Genomic DNA, 23,104 nt, shown 5'->3' on the forward strand with positions numbered 1-23,104 from the left:
TGGCCTTGAGCTGCCTGGTGAGAGGGAGTGCTGGCTGTGCTTACTGCGGCTTGACCACAGTTTTAAGGCTTACATGTATCAGATAATTCTTTTTGTTAAGAAATGTACATTACTGGATAGATTACTCGTTGACAAGGTAAAGCCGACCTTCAGGCAAAATGCTACATGCTCAGTTCAAACACATACATGTCATCTACGTTTTATTGTCCAAGGATTAAAAATTGTTTAGCCAGTCTGGTAATCCGTGTACCTTTCATTAGGATAAGATGGTCTCCTAGATTGTAAGCTCTTCAGGGCAGGGTCCTCTCCTCCTCCTGTGTCACTGTCTGTATCTGTCATTTGCACCCCCTATTTATTGTTCAGCGCTGGGTAATATGTTGGCGCTATATAAATTCTGTTTATTAATAATAATAATAATAATAATAATAATAATAATATTGGTCCTACCTCTGGCATAATAACTGTAACGGTGTTCAAAATGCATTTTATCCTTTTTCTAGCCAGTGTATCCAAGTGGCTGGAAAATTTCTATCTCTCTCTAGAAAAAGGAACGCTTCCGGCTTGACGTCTCTTTGATGCCTGAATAGGAATAATAGCAGGGGTCCTTCCTGACTTGTGATTGACAGAACTTCTTCTCGTTTCTCATGGTGAGAGACGTACTCTTGGAGGAACAACCTAATTTGCAGGTGAAGCCCCTCCATGCTGTGCTTAGCTGGTGGAGAGATTAGGTTAGAACAGAAGGATTACTAAAGCTCAGATTCCCCAATAAAGTTCAAACTAAATATCAGATGCTAGCCCCAGACATGTAGGGAATAGAAGCAAAAAAAAGGGGCTTTTTGATAAATAAAAATATTTTTTTACTTCTGAAAGTTAACAAATACATACAGAAAGTAACATTTATACGATTGCTAGACATCACACAACTCAAATAAATTGTGGAGAATTTAAGACAGTCATTCCTTTTAACTGACGCGTTTCGCCTTATGTCTTCTTCAGGGGTTATTTAGAGACTGTTATTTATGGATGATGGAGAGATAAAAATCTTATTCGAGAGATATTTTGGTGTAGTGGTGGCCATTGTGTTGACCCCTGTATTAGTATCAGAGAGGAGTAGTGGTAGTAGTAGTAGTTGTTTTAAACTATAAATGGCCGGGTGCAACTTGGTAACCCTTGGAGGGTAAATGCTTATTGTTTCCAGTAGACAAGAGGGTTTTTTTCTTGAACCAAAGAATTTGCAGAGTAGTGTATGAAGTAGAGAGTTTATGAAGGTGAGCTTGGCAGCAGCTAGCCAGGAGTGTGGCTGGCTGTGGTGACCTGAAGGACCCACAAGGTGAAACGCGTCTGGTAAAAGAGACGACCGTCCTAAACTCTACACAATTTCTTTGAGCTGTGTGATGTCCAGCAATAGTATAAATGTTACTTTTTGTATGTATTTGGTAACTTCCAGAAGTAAAAACATATTTTTATTTGTTAAGCCCTGTCTTTTGCTTCTATCCCCTACATGGTGGAGAGTTTACTTTGAAATGTTTGCTTTGTGCTTGGATGAGCCTAATGGGATAATTATTTAGTAAGAAGAGAAACCAGGCACCTAAATACAGTTTACTTCTTATCTACAAATTACAGTAAATAATTTTGCAGCAAAGGAGCTTTTCTTTATATCCAAAAATATACTTTGCATAAGTTTAACAGTTTAAAGTCACATGGGCCATGTATTAGTGGTTGGTTAACCGTGTGGTTTCCCCCTACCAACCAGTACTGAACCACCCAGAATCCCTGGATTTCTTTTAAAATGAATGGACGGAGTTGATAACTTTTGCAATGCAGTAACAATGCTGCTTTTGGAGGCTCCATGCAGCGTCTTAGGCCGGTCTGTCCTAGTTCCAGAAGGGAAGGTTTTCGAAGTGCGTTGGAAAAGGGGTTGAAGGTGTTCTATAGAACATCAGATGCCCCCATGTTCTGTTGTGATGTGGTAAGAGAACAATAACCACTTACTTTAGCATTTCAGCAAATGCTCATGAACCTTCTCCAACGTTTCCTAAAACACTATTGAAATTGAGTGCCCAGGAGCCAGTTACCTCCATGGCTGTCAGCCGCCTGTCTGAACCTTGTCTTCCTGCTGACTGAATTCACTTATTTCTAATTTTGAACATCATCTGGTTCACTTGCCAACTGGGATCATTATGGAATGCTTTTTAAGATGGTTTTCCAGCTTCTCTTGTTTCAACAACAATGACTGATGCATCATTTAGGATATGTTCACACTTAGCAGGTTTTCAACGGCAACTGAGCCCCGTTTGCAAAAATAATGAGTTGGTAAATGTTGCTTTTTGTCCCATTGAACCATCTGTGGTACTTTCCTTGCCCACCAATGAGTAAGATACTAAATTAGCACTTATTGCATTTTGTTCATTCATCATTTTTGTTCTTGTGTTGATTTATTCATTTTGTTGAATTTTTAGGAAGTTTTCTTACCCTATATCTCCCCCATAACAGATAACACAAATTATCAAACAACAATTTTTATGCAATCTATAGATTTCACTGTTAAGGTATTAAAAGTAAATGAAGCAACGTCTGATGTGAATCCAGAGAACAAAACTGTTTGCAATTAGGAAATGACCAATTTCCTAGTTATCTTTAAAGTGACCTGCATTAAGTGTCCACGCTCCTCTCTGACTTAAATTCCAGGCTCCTTAGTAATATACTAACATACAGAGGGGTCTGAGGGTCTCACAGGAAAGATATCTAGGTGAGCAAATAAAGGCGACTACAAACCTTTTATTGATCTCAGCCCTTTACCTGGCCTGGATGGATTTACAACTGTCTTGTTTGCTTTGATAAGAAACAGGTGAACAGTTGCTTGTCTCCTGCAGTAAATGTTACTATATCATTTCCTGTACAGAGTTCAAAGCATAGTTATTGATCCACAGTAATGCAAACTAGTTTTATCAGACCAAACAGGGAAGGCTAACTATCCAGGGAGGGTAATTTCTGATGAGGGCTATAATTGTGCAAATTCCACACAGCCCTGGACTGTGGCAGTAAAGGTTTGGGGAGGAAAAGCGTGCAAATAATTATTTTTAATTTATTATTGGATTTCCTAGCTTGTTAAATGTGAAAACTTAATTGTTTCCAAATATAATTGTATTATGCATTTTTTTATTTTTTGTACAGAACAATTTTACATTGCCCTTATTACAAAAAAAACAGCAATACAATGCAATGTGGTATATGTATACAAATTACTTGTATGCCTATACCACATTGTATTCTATTGCTGTTTATTTTAAATAGAATCATAACATACTAATACAATGCATCTACAACATACTATGCATTGAGGTGCACTGTGTTGGAAAAGATGATGAATGCTCGATTTTTGCTCTATTGCAATGCGTTGGAGGACCATTGAAATGAATGCCTACCTTAATAGAACCCTGGTTAACATCTAATACTAATACACTGTTACTTTTAGCAAGGCAAAGCAAATAGCTCTGAATGGATTGGATCATACATAACAGTATGTTCCCCAGACATTTTTATAAGCTGGGTGGGAAGATGCTGTATCCGGGTGGCAGCCCCCCTGTATTGTAACCCAACTTTTCATTAACCAGCCTAAAACAGCCCGGTGGTTATCGAAAGTGCTAGGTGGTGTGCCCAGCTAAGAGGGGCCAGGGAGAACACGGCATAACAAAATTTTCAATGCAAAAGAGTGATAACATTTATAGATAGTTATGTAAAAGTTTGATAGCATTATTAGATAAGTTGGTGACTTGACAGGGCGATATTTTTGTTACCCTGCCAACTTTCTGTTTCATATGAACACAGTAAAAAAAAAACAACAACTGTAAAACTGATAATAAGTGTGAAAGAATTTTCACCTGCAGATCTGTTGTTTGATTGGATACAAACTGAATGGTTTGTTTGGGCAGGATAGGGTGCAGAGAATATACAATTATATGGTTGTGTGTCGGGCTATAGGTGTGGACTTTTTTATTCAACAACTTTTTTTTATGGGAAATGGAATGGCCAATACAATAGAAAGTAATAGCCAGAGTCTAGGCAATCTACCATTATTATTATTATTATTATTATTATTATTAATATTAAATAGGGGTTGCAAATGACAGACAGACAATGACACAGGATGAGGAAAGGACCCTGCCCTGAAGAGCTTACAATCTACTACAAATTCAAATGAGGTCATCAAAACCACCTTTTTGATATCTTCATTTGCCTTAGTCTCCCCAGGCTTTAAAAATGGGACCTTTGATGCATTCTGAGTGCCCTAGCTGACCCAGAAGCAAGTGAGTTGAACTTCTTAGGACACAGAGCTGTATTATTTTAGCTGTGTGTTACTTTATTTGGGATGGGCATTTTATGAGAAAGGCTCCCAAAATGCAAACTTATCTGCTTTGTGGCTGCTTCTCCACCATCTCAGGCACGGGCCATGGGTTCCCTGTTTTTTATCCAGCACCCCTTCAGACCGGCCCTAAATATGCCGCCTTGTTTCTCACATGATACAGCAAGAATGGAAAGTTGTATATTCATTGCTCCGGTGTGAATATTTGTGGATATTATCAGGGGTTCACCTAAAATAACTTTGATATAAAACACTTTTGATACAAACAAGTTCAGACTTGAGCTCTTTCTAATCCTCAAATAATATTTTAATCACGCAGCCTAATAATTCCCTTTGAAGTGGTGCAGAATTCAGATCAGAGAACAGCCAGTGGATTTTCAGCCTTTGAGGAACTACAAGTGTTAGCATGCTCATGGAGACCTGAAGGACTAAAAAGGACAATGCACAATGTTGCTGGCAGTTATAGGGTTAAACCCGATTTGCTTGTTGGGTTCCTCACCATCCAGGGCTCCTCTGTCCTGCTTGTCTGAGTAGAATCTTTAGTGTCAGGCGCTGGCCTTTGAAATAATCTTCCTTTGATCAGCCAAACGTTACTAAAGACTGCTCATGTTGACTACCACGGGCTCTTCTCAGGCTGCTACCACTAATAAATGTTCAAACACTCCATTTCCAGGATTAATACTGAGGGCTTCCAGAGTGGCGTCTTAGGATGTTTATATAGGAATTCACCTTGCTTCATCTGCCTTTTACAAGGGGAAGGTATGTGACCTCGTCTGTGCAGAATAGGAGCTGTTTTGTTTGGTAAATTGAAAAAAATAGTAAATATATATCCATTAAATAGTTAAATAATCAAGCCAGTTTATTTGATGTCACCTAGGCTCCTGCATGCAAGAGGAAGCATTTCTGCAATCTCCTCTTCCCCAGTGATCAGATTGCAACATTGTAATTTTGTAGCAAGTTGAAAAACTGCAGTATAAAAGCACTAGAATTTAAGAACTGAATAGTAATGTGATTGTGTTTAAAGCTGCGTACACACTTCCAATTTTTATCGTTCAAAATGAACGCCGAACGAACGACGAACGATCGATTGGGCAAAAATCGTTCGTAAAAAAAGTAACCAACGACGCCGACGAACGAGGAAAGTCGTTGGAAATGAACGACCGGCGGATCGGATTGGACGACGATCGTTGACCATCGTTCGTGTGTACGATCGTTCATTGATCGTCCATGGTCTGAGCATGCGTGATGAACGAACGTTCGTTCACTTCCTGTCGTGCACGTCACTTCCTGTATCGCTCAAACGATCGCATCTATTGTGTGTACAATATCTACGAACAATCGTGTCGTTATCTGTATGTACAGGATCGGTGCTATACGATCGTTCGCAGATATCGTGCAGGATCGTTCGTCGTTCGTTTACCAACGATAATAATTGGAAGTGTGTACGTAGCTTAAGATTGTAGTCCAGTGAGGTGATCCAGCAAACCTGGAATGGGCCTAGCCCAGGATTCACATTTGCTAGCAAATGACTTTGAAGAAATCCATTACATTTTTGCTGGATCACCGGGCTTCACTGGTAAAAGTGTATCCTCTCCAGCCTTGTAAAACTTTAATAAATCGGGTCCCTTAGGCGTGATTTTTTAAAGCTCTCCAAAGCTAGGGGGGATTCACTTTCATTAGTAAAGCTGGGTGATTCAGCAAACCTGGAATGATCTAGACCAGGATTCACAACATTTGTTAGCAAATAGCTTTGAAGAAATCCTTTACAGGTTTGCTGGATCACCCAGCTTTACTGGTAAAAGTATCCTCTCCAATATTGGAGAGCTTTAATAAATAAGGCCCATTGTTGGGAAAGGGGGAAGGGGTACTGTGATCTTTGTATTGCACTAAAAAGTGCAGGGACATCACTATCTTCGACATGTGACAGCAATGAGACCTTGCAATTGGCTGCTGAACTGTCCACTGTCACATGGGACAAGAATGCTCTTGGTGTTGTCACTGTCTGAAATGAAGGAATGAATGGCAGGGTGAATATCAGTGGGTCAGGGAGCCCACTGGGGGGTCACCAGGACATTGTTATAGTCTTCTATAGTATAGAAGACTATAACAATGCAGACTTCGGGGGTTATACCTTTTCCCTGCTCCATTAAAGAAATGCCCCATTCATTGAACCCCACTGGGTAGATTTCCTATCCATTCCTGGCATTTAAAGGAAGGGGTAAATTCTCTAGTGGGGTGCAGACAGCCATAAAATCCTGAAAGAGGTTGCAGCCCTTCTGGGAAAGAAGCAAGTTCTGTCCAGGGTTTGTCTTTATTTTTGCAAGCAAGTATTTTTTAGGCTTCTGATTTCAGATCTCCTCTTATTATCACATTTTCACCTTGAAGATTCACACTGTGCAAACCAGATTTCTGACCGATCGAGCAGGACAGACTGTAATAAGCAGAGCATCTGTTCAACAGATGGCGAATCAGCGGCTTATTACATTACATTTAACAGGTCTCAAAATGGAATCGCTTAATTGTTGTCAGGGAAGCCGGGCAGTTTTTCTTCATTCATTGTTGTCGGGTCTTACAGATATGATGTTCATCTTTACCCGATCGATGATCTAATGCAGAAATGCTGCCACCTTCTGTTGTTTCCTTGTTTGTTTCCGGAAACAAATATAAAGTATTTGTTATAATCCTTCCTATCTATGAAATAGGTAATCATGCTGTGTTGCTATTAATAATTGGTCTGGTTAAACACCAGCTGAAATGGCAAATCAGGCCGTCTAAAGCCGGGTCTCACTGGCTGCCAGATTTGGAAAATCAAGACTGAAGCTGCATACACACGTGCAATTATAGTCGTTGGAAAGGATCTTTGGTGTTCCTTTTCAACGGCTTAAGCTGCTTACACACATGCAATAATTATCAATGGGAATGAACGGGTAACGACCGTTGGTCTGATAATCGTTAACAAAAAAAGTGCACAAGGCCGTTGAACGAGGATTGTCGCCGTAAACGAACGACCATCCCGGCGAATCTGATTTGACGACGATTGTTCGCAATCTATTGTGTGTAAGGTCATTCAGTGATCGTGGATGGTTCTACCGTACTCTTTCTCCTTTACTTGTCACTTCCTGCATCGGTCAAGCGATCATATCTAGCCTGTGTACATTATTGGTGGAATATATTTGAACAATTGTTACAGCATGTACAGAATCGTGCACAATACGATCGTTCAAAATAATTCTGCCTTATACCTTAGTCGTTCGTTTTCTAACGACAATTATTGCATGTGTGTACCTAGCTTAAGCACTGCACGATGCATGTAAGTGCTGTACATACACCACTATTCTGCTCTATGGAGAGGGGAGGGGGAGAACGACGTATCTGCACCCCGCTGCGCGCTTCCCCCCTTCCCTTGCATTAGGATCGTTCGTCCTCCATTGTCCGTGGATACGCCAGAATGGTCGTTCAGACGATGGACGACGGGCACTGTACACACGCCAGATTCTCGTCCGATATCAGCCCTGAGCTGATTATCGGCCGAGAATCATTGGACGTGTTTACGTAGCTTGAGTGTCCCAGGTTCCGATCTTTAGTATCCATGGGTCGTTACTGCAACTTTGCTATCTAAATGCAACTTTTTCCTTACCAGAATTTAGCCACTGTTTAATTAGGTGCTAAGACTTTACTACATTTGCTCCTCTGCCACTTAAAGGTAACTAAACTAAAATTGCAGGCAGGTTGTTTTTTTGCACAAGGTGCAGGTGATGTCTCTTCTGCAATAAAATGGACTGACCTATCTGTTTGCAGTTTTTTTTTCTCAAATACCCGCACCCGTTCTCGCCCCATTATGGGTGCCCCCATCTTCCGGGTTCAGGACTTTGGCTATCTTGATTGGCAGGCTGAAATGACATAACTTCCATGGACATTCCTGGTAACTTAACGAGATATGGAAATACCCAACAAACTACACTGAGATGCACAACTCTGTGTACAAGATTGCAAACAGGTAAGTATGCTTTTTTGAAAATGAGACATCACCTGCCCCTTCTGCAATAAGCAACCTGCTTCCTTGCCTTTATTTGGTATAATTCTGCTTTAAAATTGTTCTTAGTTCTCTCTGGAATTTAGAACAGCTCCCTCCTGGAAGGAAGAAGAATATTAATATTATTATTATTGATAAACAGGATTTATATAGCACCAACAAATTACGCAGCTCTGTACAATAAATAGGGGTTGCAAATGACAGAAGAATACAGACAGTGACACAGGAGGAGGAGAGGACCCTGCCCCGAAGAGCTTACAATCTAGAAGGTGGGGGAAGTATCACACAATAGGAGGGGGATATGTAGTGGTGGGCAGTAGTGAGGGTTTCGAAATATTGAAGAAAATTTGTAGGCAAGTTTGGAAAAATGGGTTTTGAGGGCCTTTTTTAAATGAGCAGAAAGTAGGAGCAAGCCGAAAAGGATGAGGAAGACCATTCAAGAGAGTTGGGGCAGTTCTAGAAAAGTCTTGTAGCCGTGCGTGTGATGAGGTTTTGAGTGAGGAAGTCATTAGTAGGTCATTGAAGGAGCGAAGAGAGCGGTTCAGGGGGGATTCCTTTTATAGGTAAGTGGGACAAGCAGTATATAGTCCTGATTTAGGGTGACAACACTGCTTTTCCAAAGATACAGTACAGTGAGTAAGTGTTGTCAGCCTAGGGCAGGAAGTAAATTACTGGCAGGATGACCAGGTGAAAATAAAGCCAAAGAAAACTGATACAGCTGTCAAATTTAAAGACTGGTAGGATTAAAATATATTACACATTTGTCTTTGGATTTACAAACAAGTTACATGCCTGTTGCTTCTATTCCTTTAAATAGTTAGATGTGGGACAGGAAGATCTAATATTCCAACTTTGTGAAGTTCCGCCAACTATCCTTGAAGCTGGCGGAGAATACAGTAGGGAGGGCCCGTTACGTGCTGAATCCAATCTGGGAGAACCTGCCATGTAATGAAATCCCATGGCCCCAAGGCTAAATTTACCCTGCATAGCCTGACACATAACACTGTCCTACAGAGCGGGGCCCCTACAGGCACACACTCATTTCTGTCCTCTCCACACCGGCCCCTGCCAGGGTGCAATGCCGGCAAGCTTGAGATTTTGGGTGCCCGAACGCAATGGGAGTAAAATTTCCTTCAATCAGTATAAGAGAGTAAGATCTGCATGTTATCTGTATCTTTGGAAGTGACTGGCTGCTTGGGTGTCTGGAAAAAGTGCTTATAGTTGATTGTTATTATAACTTCTAGATAATATTTATTATTTTGTGTATTTGTTATTTAAAATCAAAACATTTTGTTTATTAGTATAAGTAATAGAACCCCAGCAGCCAATCAGAAATTAGTTTTTATTAGTCTGATATTACTTTTTTGAGATGTTTTTTTTCCCTGATCATATGCTACTGGTATGGACACATTAACAGTAATGTTCATAATCTGTTATACACATTGTAATGTTTTGCATTGACTGTGTATGGAAGATATACATCTCCACCTGTTTAATGCCATTTTAGGGTGATGCCAGTTTATTATAGCATTTTGTGTCTGTCTTTGGCATGCTGTGATATGTAGTCCTTCTCCAGACTGACCCCACTAGTCTATTATACCAGTGTGCTTGTTGCAAATGGTTAAAGCTGGTTTATTTAAAGCATAATCCTTGACAGATCAGCATTGGTTGCGTTAGGGCTTAGAACACCTAAGGAGATCGCTGCCATGTTTGTCTTTGGCCAAATGATCGGTTGGAAGTTGCAATACTCACCACATACGTATAATGTTCTGCCATTTTGTATTGGCTTTCTCTTGTAGGAAATGATCGATATTCTAATCCGATTTCTTTGCTTTTTTCATACATGTAATTCTGATAAAATCTTACCAAGATCAATACCACAACGGCTTTGATCATTAGGTTGCTGATTGTCCTTCAGGTTCATAATAAAGCCATAGGATGGGAATGATGCGTGGGCACAAAACAAAAAGTCTACAAAAGCAGACCTTGTTATTATATTGTGACACTGGAGGCAATAAAACCATAAAATGGTATTACCAGCCTGGGAATTGGCAAGGTAAAGAAAAAAACAAATACTCGTATCATGACAGGTGCGGTTTAAAGTAAAGCCAAAACTTGTAAAGGGAAGTAAAACTTAATTTAAAGAAATTTAAGCAAGAGCAAGTGACCTCATTGGAAGACAAAGTTTGGATTTTTCCTCTCCTGCAGTCTTGGTGAAAATGGTCACCAAGGGATGGTAAATCTCCCAACGTGGATGGTGGCAATAAAAACCCCAAAGAGGTTCTTACCTTTTACAAATCTATCTCTACTCTGATATATGGAGCTTGCAGGTTCTCCTTGTTTTTGTGTGGGTTTCCTCCCAAATATCAAAAACATGCAATTAGGTTAATTGGCTTCCCTCCAAAATTGTGGTAATGACATATAACTATGGTAGGGAGATTGTGAGCTCCTTTGGGAACAGTTAGTAACATGACTTTGGACTTTGTACAGCACTGCGTAATATGTCGGTGCTATATACATACTGTAATAATAATAATTATGTCTGATTACAAACCATACCTAGACATCAGCCTCAGAAAACTTTATCACATTTACCAGATCACGTTGCAAACAAAGCCTGTTATTTCCAGATTCCCTTTAATTGATTGATGGATAACTGGAATATAATATGAGGAATCATTGCTCTGTACACCCCTGCTATCATTGTCTTCCAGGGTTTTTAGATATCACACAAGCACACAATATCACCATTAGTCAGCAGGATCTTTACTAACCCCATTTCTGGGAAAGTACCATTGTTCCGTGACCTTTCCCTCTTCCACAGGGAGAGCTGAAGCCATCATTCGTATTCATGGCGGTAGATTGTGTGACGCTGTCATCTGACAATGGAGGAGCAGACTGCAGGCACTGTGTCCCCTGTACAGGACAAGGGGGGCTTTGACAGCTCTCTGAATCATTATCATCAACCCCTGAGTCACACCGCCATTCTCGCTGATGAGCAGAGCCTGGGGAATGTGTTTTCATGTTCTGATACATGACACGCAGACATGGGGGTCATTTACTGCAAGCTTGTCATGCTCAAATCTGTGAGCTGAGCCTGGAATGGTGGCACAATATGGCACCCTATTACTTCCTGGGATCTTTAGGGATCTGTCCCACAACACTTAGCCCTTGACCTGACCTGACCTTTGTGGGCCCCTAAAATTAACTCCTAATCCCTTGCTCTAACACTTGATTTACCTCTTGGGGTATTGATTCCCAACCTGGGTTCCATCAGAGGTTGCTAGGGATTCCTTGAGCAATGAGAAATTTATGCCTCCGGGGTCAGTTTAAATGATACCAATGATGTGTAAGGGTGATACTCTTCTTAATGGCCGCCATGTGAACTGTGCATATAGTAATTGTAACCAGAGAACACTGAGCCAGTCCCATCAGTCTCTATAAAAAGGAGCGGACACTCCAATACCCATCCACATTTACACACCACTTTCATATATTTATAAAGCTCTGACATATACCGCAGTGCTGTACAGAGAACACTGAGAAAGTCACATCAGTCTCTGTACAGAGGAGCTGACACTCTATTGCCCCCCACAGTCACACACTATTATTATACATTTATATAGCTCTGACATATACCATAGTGCTGTACAGAGATCACTGAGCCAGTCCCATCAGTCTCTTTACAGAGGAGCTGACACTCTAATGTCCACCTACAGCCACTAACTATTATTATACATTTATATAGCTCTGACATATACCCCAGTGTTGTACAGAGAACACTGAGCCAGTCCCATCAGTCTCTGTACACAGGAGCTTACACTCTAATGCCCCTCCCCATTTACACACCACTATCATAAATTTTTTTATAGCTCTGACATATACTGCAGTGCATCTAACAACTGATATCAGTGCTGATCTCCCCACACTGATCGCTAATCCTCTTATATTTACATATGCTATGCTGGAGACAAATGTAAATCTTTCTGCCATTCATCAGCCATATTTACATACCCTCAATGCTAATCTATTGCAGAATTTCAGCAGCGCCTGTGATTTTATTTTTTTATTACATTTATTACACAGATACAATATCCACAGACACAATAGAAATGCTGATTGGACTGGTGGGAGAATCTAGAAATATACATATACCATTTATAAATATGTAACACTGAAAATCTGTTCTATTAATATTAATAATAAACAGGATTTATATAGCGCCAACATATTATGCAGCGCTGTACATTAAATAGGGGTTGCAAATGACAAGACTAATACAGTTTTAGTTTCCCTCCTATGAATTGTTGAAGTAAAGGGAGTGCTGGGACTTGTGGTGTCCCGGCATCTTGCAAAGCACTGACACCCCCTCCCTCTCTTCTTGCCATATAGTTAGCATGCCATGTGTGACAGATAATGACCCTTTAGAGGATCACTCCCTGCCCATTGCCCCCATCATCAAATATGACATCAGACTTTAAAAATATAGCAAAAACAAAGCTCATCCTTGAGCGAGGCAGAGAGAAGAGTCCATGGATCACCGCCAGCTGTGTCCATCCATCTCACTGTACAGAAACTGATATGAGTCATTGGAGTACAGGTGCGCCTTCCCTTTAATCTTCCTTCATTCTGCACTCCATGGGGTGATTCATGCTGGCTATGATGTGACGCTGCTAATATATCTGTGTTCAGCATTGTGTGTGTCACCAGACAAAATACAACATGCAAATGTGCCTGGAATGGGATATCTGATGTATGCACAGTTTAGATGCCATGATATGAATTGGGGAGCAGGGACAGAGAGTTGTCACTCTATAACAGGAAATACCTGAACAAGAAATCTTACGACAGGATCACCAGTGATTGTTTATTGAAAGCTGAAGATTAGGTTTGACGTTTACATGTTTAAGGGCATTGGAAAATTTAGTGGTTTGTAATGTATGTAGTGAGTTTTCATCACATCATATTTTTAGATGCATATAATAAAGTAAAATATTTTGTAAATGTATTCATGTCTTTTAAAACATTTACTTTGTATATTTTATAAATATTGAAATTATATACGTACACAAAGGCAGCCATATATCCTCATTTTTAGTGCAGGCTGGGCTCCTTTCTTCATAATGATGTACAGTGAATGTCTTTTTTTTTTGGACCAAATATTATGATTAAACAGTATTAATATAGCGCCAACATATTATGCAGCGCTGTACATTAAATAGGGGTTGCCAAGGACAGACAGATACAGACAGTGACACAGGAGGAGGAGAGGACCCTGCCCCGAAGAGCTTACAGTCTAGGAGGTGGGGGAAGTATCACACAATAGGGGATATGGAATGGTGGGAAGTAGTGAGGGTTTAGGAGACAGAAGACGGGTAGGTGAGGTTGAAGCGTTGGGTTTTGGGGGCTCTTTTAAATGAGCAGAAAGTAGGAGCAAGCTGAATAGGACGAGGAAGACCCTTCCAGAGAGTCGGGGCAGCTCTAGAAAAGTCTTGAAGCCGTGCGTGTGAGGAGGTTATAAGTGAGAAAGTCATTAGTAGGTCATTGGAGGAGGGAAGAGAGCGGCTAGGGGGGGATTTTTCTATCAGGTTAGAAAGGTAAGTGGGACAAGAACTGTGGAGGGATTTGCAGCCAAAGCACAGGAGTTTCAATTTTATTCCTAGCATATTGTTAATATTTATTATCATTACATATCATTACATTGTATCATTATTTCCTGTTGCCTTGTACAAAGTTTTAGAAGGACAAAAAATACAATGCGTTTGAACAGCTGTGTACACTGCTTACACAGTTTAGGGGTCAGTCCATCCAGAGGCAGTTTTAGGTGGATGTTGGTGGTTGTAATCCACTCAGATCTTATTTCCAGGGAGTGTTTGTTGGAAGTTTTTAAAGTGGAAGGTTTAGGAGAAAAGTGACCTTTATATGGCTGCCATAAACTTGTTATCAAGCTGTTGTCATTGTGTACTTCTGTTTAGTGTGTAAATATTTGTAAGTGCAGTTTACTTGGAGGAAATAATAAAACGTGTGTGTGTGTGTGTGTGTGTGTGTGTGTGTTCACTTTTATCTCTCTGGTCTGTTCACCATTTTCTTGAAAATAACAAAGAAGAGTCTTCCTGTCCTCTTTAAATCCCTGAACGTCTTGAATATTCCTGGAGATGTTTGCAGGTGTTATACCCAACCTAAAAAATGTCTGAGGAAAGAGTTGTATATTCTGAGTAGGTCTGTGGTATGTTTGCTACGTTTAGTAAATCTTCACGAGAACGAGATTGATATTTATAGAAAGATTGTTTTCTAGGTGATCTGTACAATAGAGAAATCGGTGATTTGTGTGTCAAGTGCCATCTTGTGCTATTGGATCCCATCCATGACTATAGGAGGACATTAGAGTGTCAGCTCCTGTGGTACAGAGTCTGATAGGACTGGCTCAGTGTTCTCTGTACAGCACTGCTGTATGTGTCAGAGCTATATGAATGTATAATAATAGAGTGTGACTATGGAGAGGTGGCAATAAAATGTAAGCTCCTCTGGTATAGTCTGATATGACTGGCTCAGTGTCCTCTGTACAGCACTGCGGTATATGTATGAGCTATAAAAGTGTATAATATTAGTGTTTGAATGTGGAGGGACATTAGAGCGTCAGCTCCTTTCTACTGAGACTGATAGGACTTGGCTCAGTGTTCTCTGTACAGCACTGCTGTATGTGTCAGAGCTATATGAATGTATAATAATAGAATGTGAATGTGGAGGGGTGGCAATAGAGTGTCAGCTCCTCTGTACAGAGACTGATGGGACTGGCTCAGTGTCCTCTGTACAGCACTGCGGTATATGTCAGCTATATGAATGTATAATAATAGAATGTAAATGTGGAGGGGTGGCAATAGAGTGTAAGCTTCTCTGGTAGAGTCTGATATGACTGGCTCAGTGTCCTCTGTACAGCACTGCGGTATATGTCAGAGCTATATGAATGTATAATAATAGAATGTGAATGTGGAGGGGTGGCAATAGAGTGTCAGCTCCACTGTACAGAGACTGATAGGACTGGCTCAGTGTTTTCCGTACAGCACTATGGTATATGTCAGAGCTATATAAATGTATAATAATAATAACAGTGTGTCTGTGTTGGTGATGAAGGTATTAGAGTATAATATGTTCTAAAGCAGGGACAGGTTTACTTTGCTTTGTACAGCACTACAGATAGGGTCAGAGCTCTATAAATACAAAGTAATAATAACAGTTAAAATATTTCATAGGAATATAAAAACTATAATTATAATTTCCTTTCTGTACAATTTGCATATGCAAAGTATTTAAAAGTGTATTTGTTTTTTTTTTTGTTTGTTTTGGGATTTTTTGGGCATCTGGTGGGGGGCACACAGCCTTGGGTTCTGTTGTCATATTACCAGCCGGTGTGGTGATTGGGGAGTTTGAAAACAAACACATTTGCCTTTTCTGATGGGGGGAACAGCTAATCCCCCCAACATAATCTATTGAAAGCGAAGGAGTCTGTGGGATAGAGCTGAAATGACTGCGGCTGAGCCCGGCCGGGCTGTGCCCATTCACTGGCATTCTCTTTGCCTCACGCTAAGCTGTGATGTCACACGGCTCAATAGAAGAAAGCACTGGCTATTGGAGAAGCACTGGAGATTTGTAACATGTCCTGAATGTTAATAAGTCTTACGCTTTGTTAAATCTCTCTGCTCTTTTTCTGGATTCTGTCTTAATAATAAGAGGGGAAGGCGACTTTACATGTACTTAAGTCTTTTTTTATTTTTCACTCTGTTTCAGATTTACACAGACTGGGCGAATCACTACCTGGCAAAATCAGGACACAAGCGTCTGATTAAAGACCTCCAGCAGGATGTGACGGACGGGGTGCTGCTGGCCGACATCATTCAGGTTGTCGGTAAGTCAAATTTTGCTTTTTGAGCATTGAAGAACAATCTGACACAATCCTGGAGACGACAAAGAACTTTCTGCCACCTGGATAAAGTTTACTGAATTGCTCAGAACATGTCCATACTTGTGTGCCGCTGATATTGTAGTGTCGCTCCTAGGTTAAATCTGGCCACACACATTGCAATAGTTATTTACAATCCCAGGACAAGCTTTGTGTACCATAGCACAAGTTTTAGGTTGTCTGCCAAAATTTCAGAGGAGGTTCTGGATGACCATTAAAATGAACAAACAAAGTAATTTATATTTTGCCAGTAAATGGTGATTGATCATTGTTTCCAGCAGTCTTAGTAATAGCAGATATCTAGTTAGGATAATGATTGTTAATCACTACTAATTGAACATTAATCAAATTATTGCAGAGTATTTTCCACTTAAACAGAGCACTGTATGTGATTTTTACTTGCACAGACACTTCGTATCACAGGACAAGCTATGGGGGTTCTCCCTCTTTGTTCGGATTTAAGTAGTATTTCTTGGGCCAGGAAGAAGTGGGTGAACCTTCATAGCTAGTCCTGAATAAATATCTCTCTGGTCTGTTCAGCTTTTACAATTTTCTTGAAAATAACAAAGAAGAAATCGTTCTGTCCTCTGTACACTCCTGAACGCCTTTATTATTCCTGGAAATGTTTGCAGGTGTTATACACACAAAACAAATGTTCTAAGAAAGTGTTTTTAAAGTTTTTAAGTAAATCTTCACGGGAACGAGATTGATATTTATAGAGAGATTGTTTTCTAGGTGCTCTGTACAATAGAGAAATTGCTTATGTGTGCCAAGTGCCATTGGGTCAGTAGAGTGTCAGCTCCTCTGTACAGAGACTGATGGGACTGGCTCTGTATTCTCTGTACAGCACTGCGGTATATCTCAGAGGTAGATAAATGTATAATAATAGTGTGTGACTGTGGGGGCATTAGAGTGTCAGCTCCTTTGTACAGAGACCGATAGGACTGGCTCAGTGTTGTCTGTACAGCACTGCAGTATATGTCAGAGCTATATAAATGTATATTAATAGTGTGTGACTGTGAGGAGGACATTAGAGTATCAGCTCTTCTGTACAGAGACTGATAGGACTGGCTCAATATTCTCTGTGCAGCACTTCGGTATATGTCAGAGTAAAAATGCATAATAATAGTGTGTTACAATGGGGGGGGCATTAGATTGTAAGCTTCTCTGGTACAGCGACTGATAGGACATTCACAATGCAGGAGAAGTAGACCTGCATTGTAAATGACATTGAGGGCCCACTTACAACCTGGAACATCGGAGAGAAGAGGGGAGTGTGGCTGCCAGGGAACAATGAATATGATAAGGAAATCGGCATTCTGTTCCCCCTAGACAAAAATCAACATTTAGCTAATTTGATGTGGGGAGAACCCCAGTGGGAGAGAACCTTTTCACCCAGAGTTCAGCTTTAAAAGGTCCTCATACCCCTTGTATGTTGTGTTTGTGTTTTTCTATGTTTTAGATGTGTTTATGAGGTGGTTGTAGGTCTCAGAACACCTTGAAAAACAGTTTGCGTGTTTTGCTTTATTTGCCATTTTAGTGTATTGAACAAACACTTTTTGAACACCTTGCCAGAATCTCTTACCAGTGGTGCATTTACCATGCAATGCCACGGACATGAATTAGCTTGGCATGCTCTTTAAGTTGCCTGTACCTGCCAGACATGCCAATGGGCTCAAAATCAATGCAAAGCAATGCAAACATTCTCATTTTGTGCTTGCTTTTGTGTTTGTAAAGCATTTGAAAAGTTGCAAACAAATGTCTGTTTATGATGCCTGAGGGAACAAAATCTTTTTCAAATAAAGTATTGTGTACAGTATAAAATTGTCTACTAAGGGCCAATGTTGATTGGTGTTTTGATGGACGCATGTCAAGCGTAGGTCAGCAAAATCCCATAGACTTTAACGGTGCCATACACATGGCGGCTGTGTTTGACCTGCTTTGCATTTCTTTGAATACAGCGTGTTCTATTAAGTCTTTTCTGTGTTTTGCATTCAAACACAGCTGCATGCGGTCAAATGGAAAATGCATAAAAAAAAATGCTCATTGACATGAGCCCCAATGTTACTACAAACGCTTAACAAAAGCAAAAGTTGTATCTTCATCCTTTGTAGTGTTCCTCTGAAGTCTAGTCATTGTTTCATACACTGCAAGCAATTTTTCTGAATGAAAGAATGTCATAGCCGAGATTACCTTCATTGATATTAATGGCCAAAAATGTAACATATGCACCATGCCAGTTTCTGGTTCTTGACAATCTGTAACCAGGACAAATAATGTAAGTTTTCCCTTTAGGTGACACAAACTGCAATTAAAACCTGAGGAGGGTTCTATTCCTTCCCTTCCCTTCCCTTAAGGATAAAGCTTTTGGATTTCAGAACACTTTAATGTGTCACTGACAGGTCCTCTTCATCGTTTACCCACGTCCATGCAGAATAAACAGATGTTCTGCCTTTCAGCGTGAGATATATAATCAGAAAAGGCTCTCATACTCTCCTCACAGTTCCAGCTATCCAGCAATTCCCAGGGGCGACACCAGTTTATCACATTCTTACGTCCACCATACACTGACAATCTTTTGCCTGCAGGAATTTCCCATATTGCTGTATATCTCACAGACGCCATCCTGCCACTCGTCAGATTGATAGGTGATGGTCCTCCGCTACTCGACAAACACACGCAGGAGGTGTAAACAGAGCCGGGAACATGTTAAAACTTTGCAGGAATGTCTGCAGTCATCGGTCTCTATGCAATATACAGCAATGTATAGAATTCTGCAACATCTATAGGGAGGTGAGAAAGAAGAGAAACAGGCTGTATATTCTTTTTTTGCATATCAGTGGCAGCATGGAGAAAAAATTTCCTGTGTATTTGGGTCTTTTAGGGTCACCGGTCAAATGCAAATATGTGTGTTATGGGAATAACTACATTATTATTATTATTATTATTATTATTATTTTTATTACACAGGTCTTATATAGCACTGACATAGCGCTGCACAAAGTTAATAGTCATGTCACTAGCTGGGTTCACAATCTAATGTCCCTACCATAGTCATATATCTTTAATACAGTCTAGGGCAATTTTGGGGGGAAACCAATTAACCTAACTGCATGTTTTTGGAATGTGGGAGGAAACCAGAGTACCCAGAGGAAACCCAGACAGACACGGGAAGAACCTGCAAACTCCATGCAGATAGTGTCCTGGCTGAGATTCCAACTTGGGAGCTAGCGCTGCAAAGGCCAGAGTGCTAACCCCTGAGCTGCTGTGCTACATGAGTTGTCTATTAGTACTGTAAGGTTTGCTGAACCTAAACGATTACATGTTTAGGTGAATGCTCAATGGTGAGATCTCCCACTGGCAATTTAAAGGTAAGTTCTTGGTCATGACGTTTCCATAGGCACCCACATGGTGCAGCCATTACTAGGCAGTCACCCTCCATGTTTAGTTTTTTTGCAGACCTCCTGGAAGACAAAGACAGATCCATGAGCTACATCATAATACATTCCTACTACATACACATCATAATAATAGATACATTTGTTGCAATTTCAGAGAATGTTCTGGGCTGACGATTCATAAAATAAGGGTGTTGTGAATGGGGTGATTTTTTTTGCACACAGCTAACTTTTTATCAAGGAATCTTATTGCCTAACATGGAAATGATCACAGAACAATTGGCTGAACAGTACAGGTACATTCATTGTAAAGTACACCTGTATGTAGTGCTAGACTTTTTTTGGTAATAGCCAGACTATGTTAGCCCATAGAGCAGTGTTCCTTGACTTTTTTTACATGGGGGAACCCTATGGTCTTCAGGAAACCCCTTCTATAATTACTATATCCACAGCTCACAGTACATTAATATGATGGTCAGTGGAAACAATTCCTCTTACATTGCTAACCAGTGGGAAGATTGTCATCCTTACAGATACTCAAAAAGATCATTGGGGTCACTTAAACTGACCTGGGAGGCACAAACTGCTCAAGGAACCCCCAGCAACCTCTGAAGGAACCCTGGTTTAATGGAGGATCATTAAATTTGGCTCCTCTGGTTTTGAAGAAAGGTTAGAAGCACCCTAAGGGGGAAATAAAAAGGTCCTGGGATTTTGTGATGGTTGGAGAACACCAGCCCTGAAGAAGGAGTATCGTCTGAAACGTGTTGGCTATTATTCTGATATTTTATCAATAAAGCAATCGGTGTTCTCTCCAACCATCAGGAATTTCCAGGATCCTTTTTCCCCACTCAGTACAACATATTTGAATCTTTTCTGGAGAAATTCACCCTCTGTTTGCTTTCTTGACCATTATCACTAGGACAGAAAAGGATAAAACTCACAATTTTACAGACAGGGTTTGAGAAAAATCTTACAACAGAGATATCTGTTTCGATGACAATTGTTTAAGGGGAGATATCCCCTTATAGAGATTTTCTCTTACTTCCTGTTGTAAAGATATCAAACAGCAAAAATAAATCAAATATTAGCCTCATAGGTGTTTAACCATTCCTTGCTCTGGTATAAACACATATTTTGGCTTTGGCTATACTTGAGCTGTTTCAGATCATTTTTTCCCCTATATACAGTTATAATTGTTCTAACTTTAACTTCTATTCAATGTAACTTTTCATGTCAGAGTCTTCTGATTGTTTACAGTGTATTTGTATCATGTTCAGCTGATTGGCCAGATTGGTCCTTGGTTGTCTCCGGTAGATCCCTGAATGATTCTAGATTGTAAAATCCGTGAACAGTTGTCTCCGCTCCCTAGATGACCCCTCTTCAGCTGTCTTGGGTGGGCCGCTCTTGTAAAATCCCCCACCTCTCTCTGGATGTCTTTTAGTGTTTCACATGTTGACTTGTTCTCTGCTGTGCTTGTTGGATGCTTCATCCCACATACCTGACCGGCAATATTTCTCACTTCCCTTCTTTTCTCTTAACAGCGAATGAGAAGATTGAAGACATCAATGGCTGCCCCAAGAACAGATCACAAATGGTGAGTGATGACATTGATCTCTCCTGTGTTGGAACCTTGATTGACCGCTCCGAAGGATCTCTGCTACCTGTGTGACCTGATCCTGAATTGTTTTTTTTTTTTTGCCTATATTACTTTAGATTTAGCTAAATTGAAGTTCACCTTCAAAAACAATGGGTGAAAGAGCAGACTTACTGCCAATGCCAGCTTGCTCCAAGGCTGTCACCTTCATCCTCTTTCATTACTCACTAACACCTGATATGCTTATCCTTGTTCTGAGAATGGTTACACCCCTGGGGATTTCACCTTCAATTAAAAGTCTTGTCAATTGAAGCTCACGGGTTTCATGATCCCTTTTTAATTGTTAAAATTAGTCATGTCTCTCCCGTAAAACTGGCCCTGCACCTTCTAATATTATAAATATATTTTAATGTCATCATGCACATTACATTCTCCTTTGTAATGTGAGGACCAATATAACCTAATATTATTATTATTATACAGTATTTATATAGCGCCAACATATTAGGCAGCGTTGTACATTAAATAGGGGTTGCAAATGACAGACTAATACAGACAATGACACAGGAGGAGGATAGGACCCTGCCCCGAAGAGCTTACAATCTAGAAGATGTGGGAAGTATCACACAATAGTTGTGGATAATTCAATTAATACATGTATGACTATGGAGGCCCTTGCACTACAAAGTTTGTAGAATGTAGGCCAGGTTTTACAGGTGTTTTTTATTTCATGCGTTTAAAACAATTTTATAGTTTTGTAAGTAAATTTTTATGTATTGTTACAGTAGTGTACAGTAACTTAAAGCATCCAATTGGGATTAGTCTTGTATCGCCCATCTTTAGCAGAGATAATTCTGATTGGTTGATCTGGGATTTTGCACATAAAGTCTATGCCAAGGCACAGAAAAAATACAATACTCTTTAATCCAACTAGAAGCATTTTTGTGCACTGAATGTTGCCAGCTCCAAAAACTCCAGTATTTTGCTAACTACTGAACTAATCCCAATCTCTAAACATTCTGTAGTTTTTGATTAGAACATAGAGAACTGTTTTAGATAACACAAGAGATGTGCTGGGGCTTCTTTATATTTGTGGAGGAAATATGGAAGCCAACCCTTAGCATATAAGCCAGAAACTAGCATATTTTGAAGCAGAAGTCACCAATGGCGCCCTACGTATTTAACACATCATTGAGATTTCCTTATTAAATTAAATATGGCTGAAGGGCTATATAAGCTCTAATAGATATGGGAGTTATGTTGCAAACTTTATAAATAACTTAGTTGCCATTCCTCTTATGTGGCTGTACATTGCTACATATTTTGCTGCAGCGACCAAATTCCTTCTGTACCTTAAGCTACATGTGAAGTAAATTCTTCAGTTTTTGCACAGACTAATCCCAGCCACTTGTCACAGATTATTCCGGCTAGCTTGCGGGGTGACAGTTGCAGCTGGTCTATTTTTGTGAGCGTCCCCTCGTAGCTGCTGTAAAAACACTATGCATGGCACGCCATCCATCTCACTGACAGCCAGTTCTTGCCACAACTGACTGCTCTCTTCTTGCAGTCTTCTCATGGCTGGAATAATTTATCCTGAGACCCGGGGTCCTGCCCGTCCATTCACTTGGCTCTCTATTGTGTGCAGCGGTTCCCTTTGTCAATACTGTACCATAACAATAGCCAGCTAACCGTTACGGCTCAAACCCGGCCGCGTCAGCTCACATGACCAGCCCGTTCTAAGCTGCCAGCCTGCTATGTT

The 23,104-nt window shown here is 40.3% G+C and overlaps 1 protein-coding gene across 1 annotated transcript in view; it reads left to right on the forward strand.

Moving 5' to 3' along the window:
- The window catches only part of NAV2 (neuron navigator 2), a gene marked incomplete in the record, with an annotated part of 175,018 nt that overhangs the window by 49,048 nt on the left and 102,866 nt on the right, over window positions 1-23,104 (forward strand). Inside the window, 2 exon segments of the mRNA XM_072422311.1 lie at window positions 16,182-16,299; window positions 21,293-21,345. Of these exon segments, the coding sequence (XP_072278412.1) occupies window positions 16,182-16,299; window positions 21,293-21,345 (171 nt within the window).

Source organism: Pyxicephalus adspersus, chromosome 9, assembly GCF_032062135.1.
Source record: "Pyxicephalus adspersus chromosome 9, UCB_Pads_2.0, whole genome shotgun sequence".
In the NCBI taxonomy this organism is placed as follows: domain Eukaryota; kingdom Metazoa; phylum Chordata; class Amphibia; order Anura; family Pyxicephalidae; genus Pyxicephalus; species Pyxicephalus adspersus.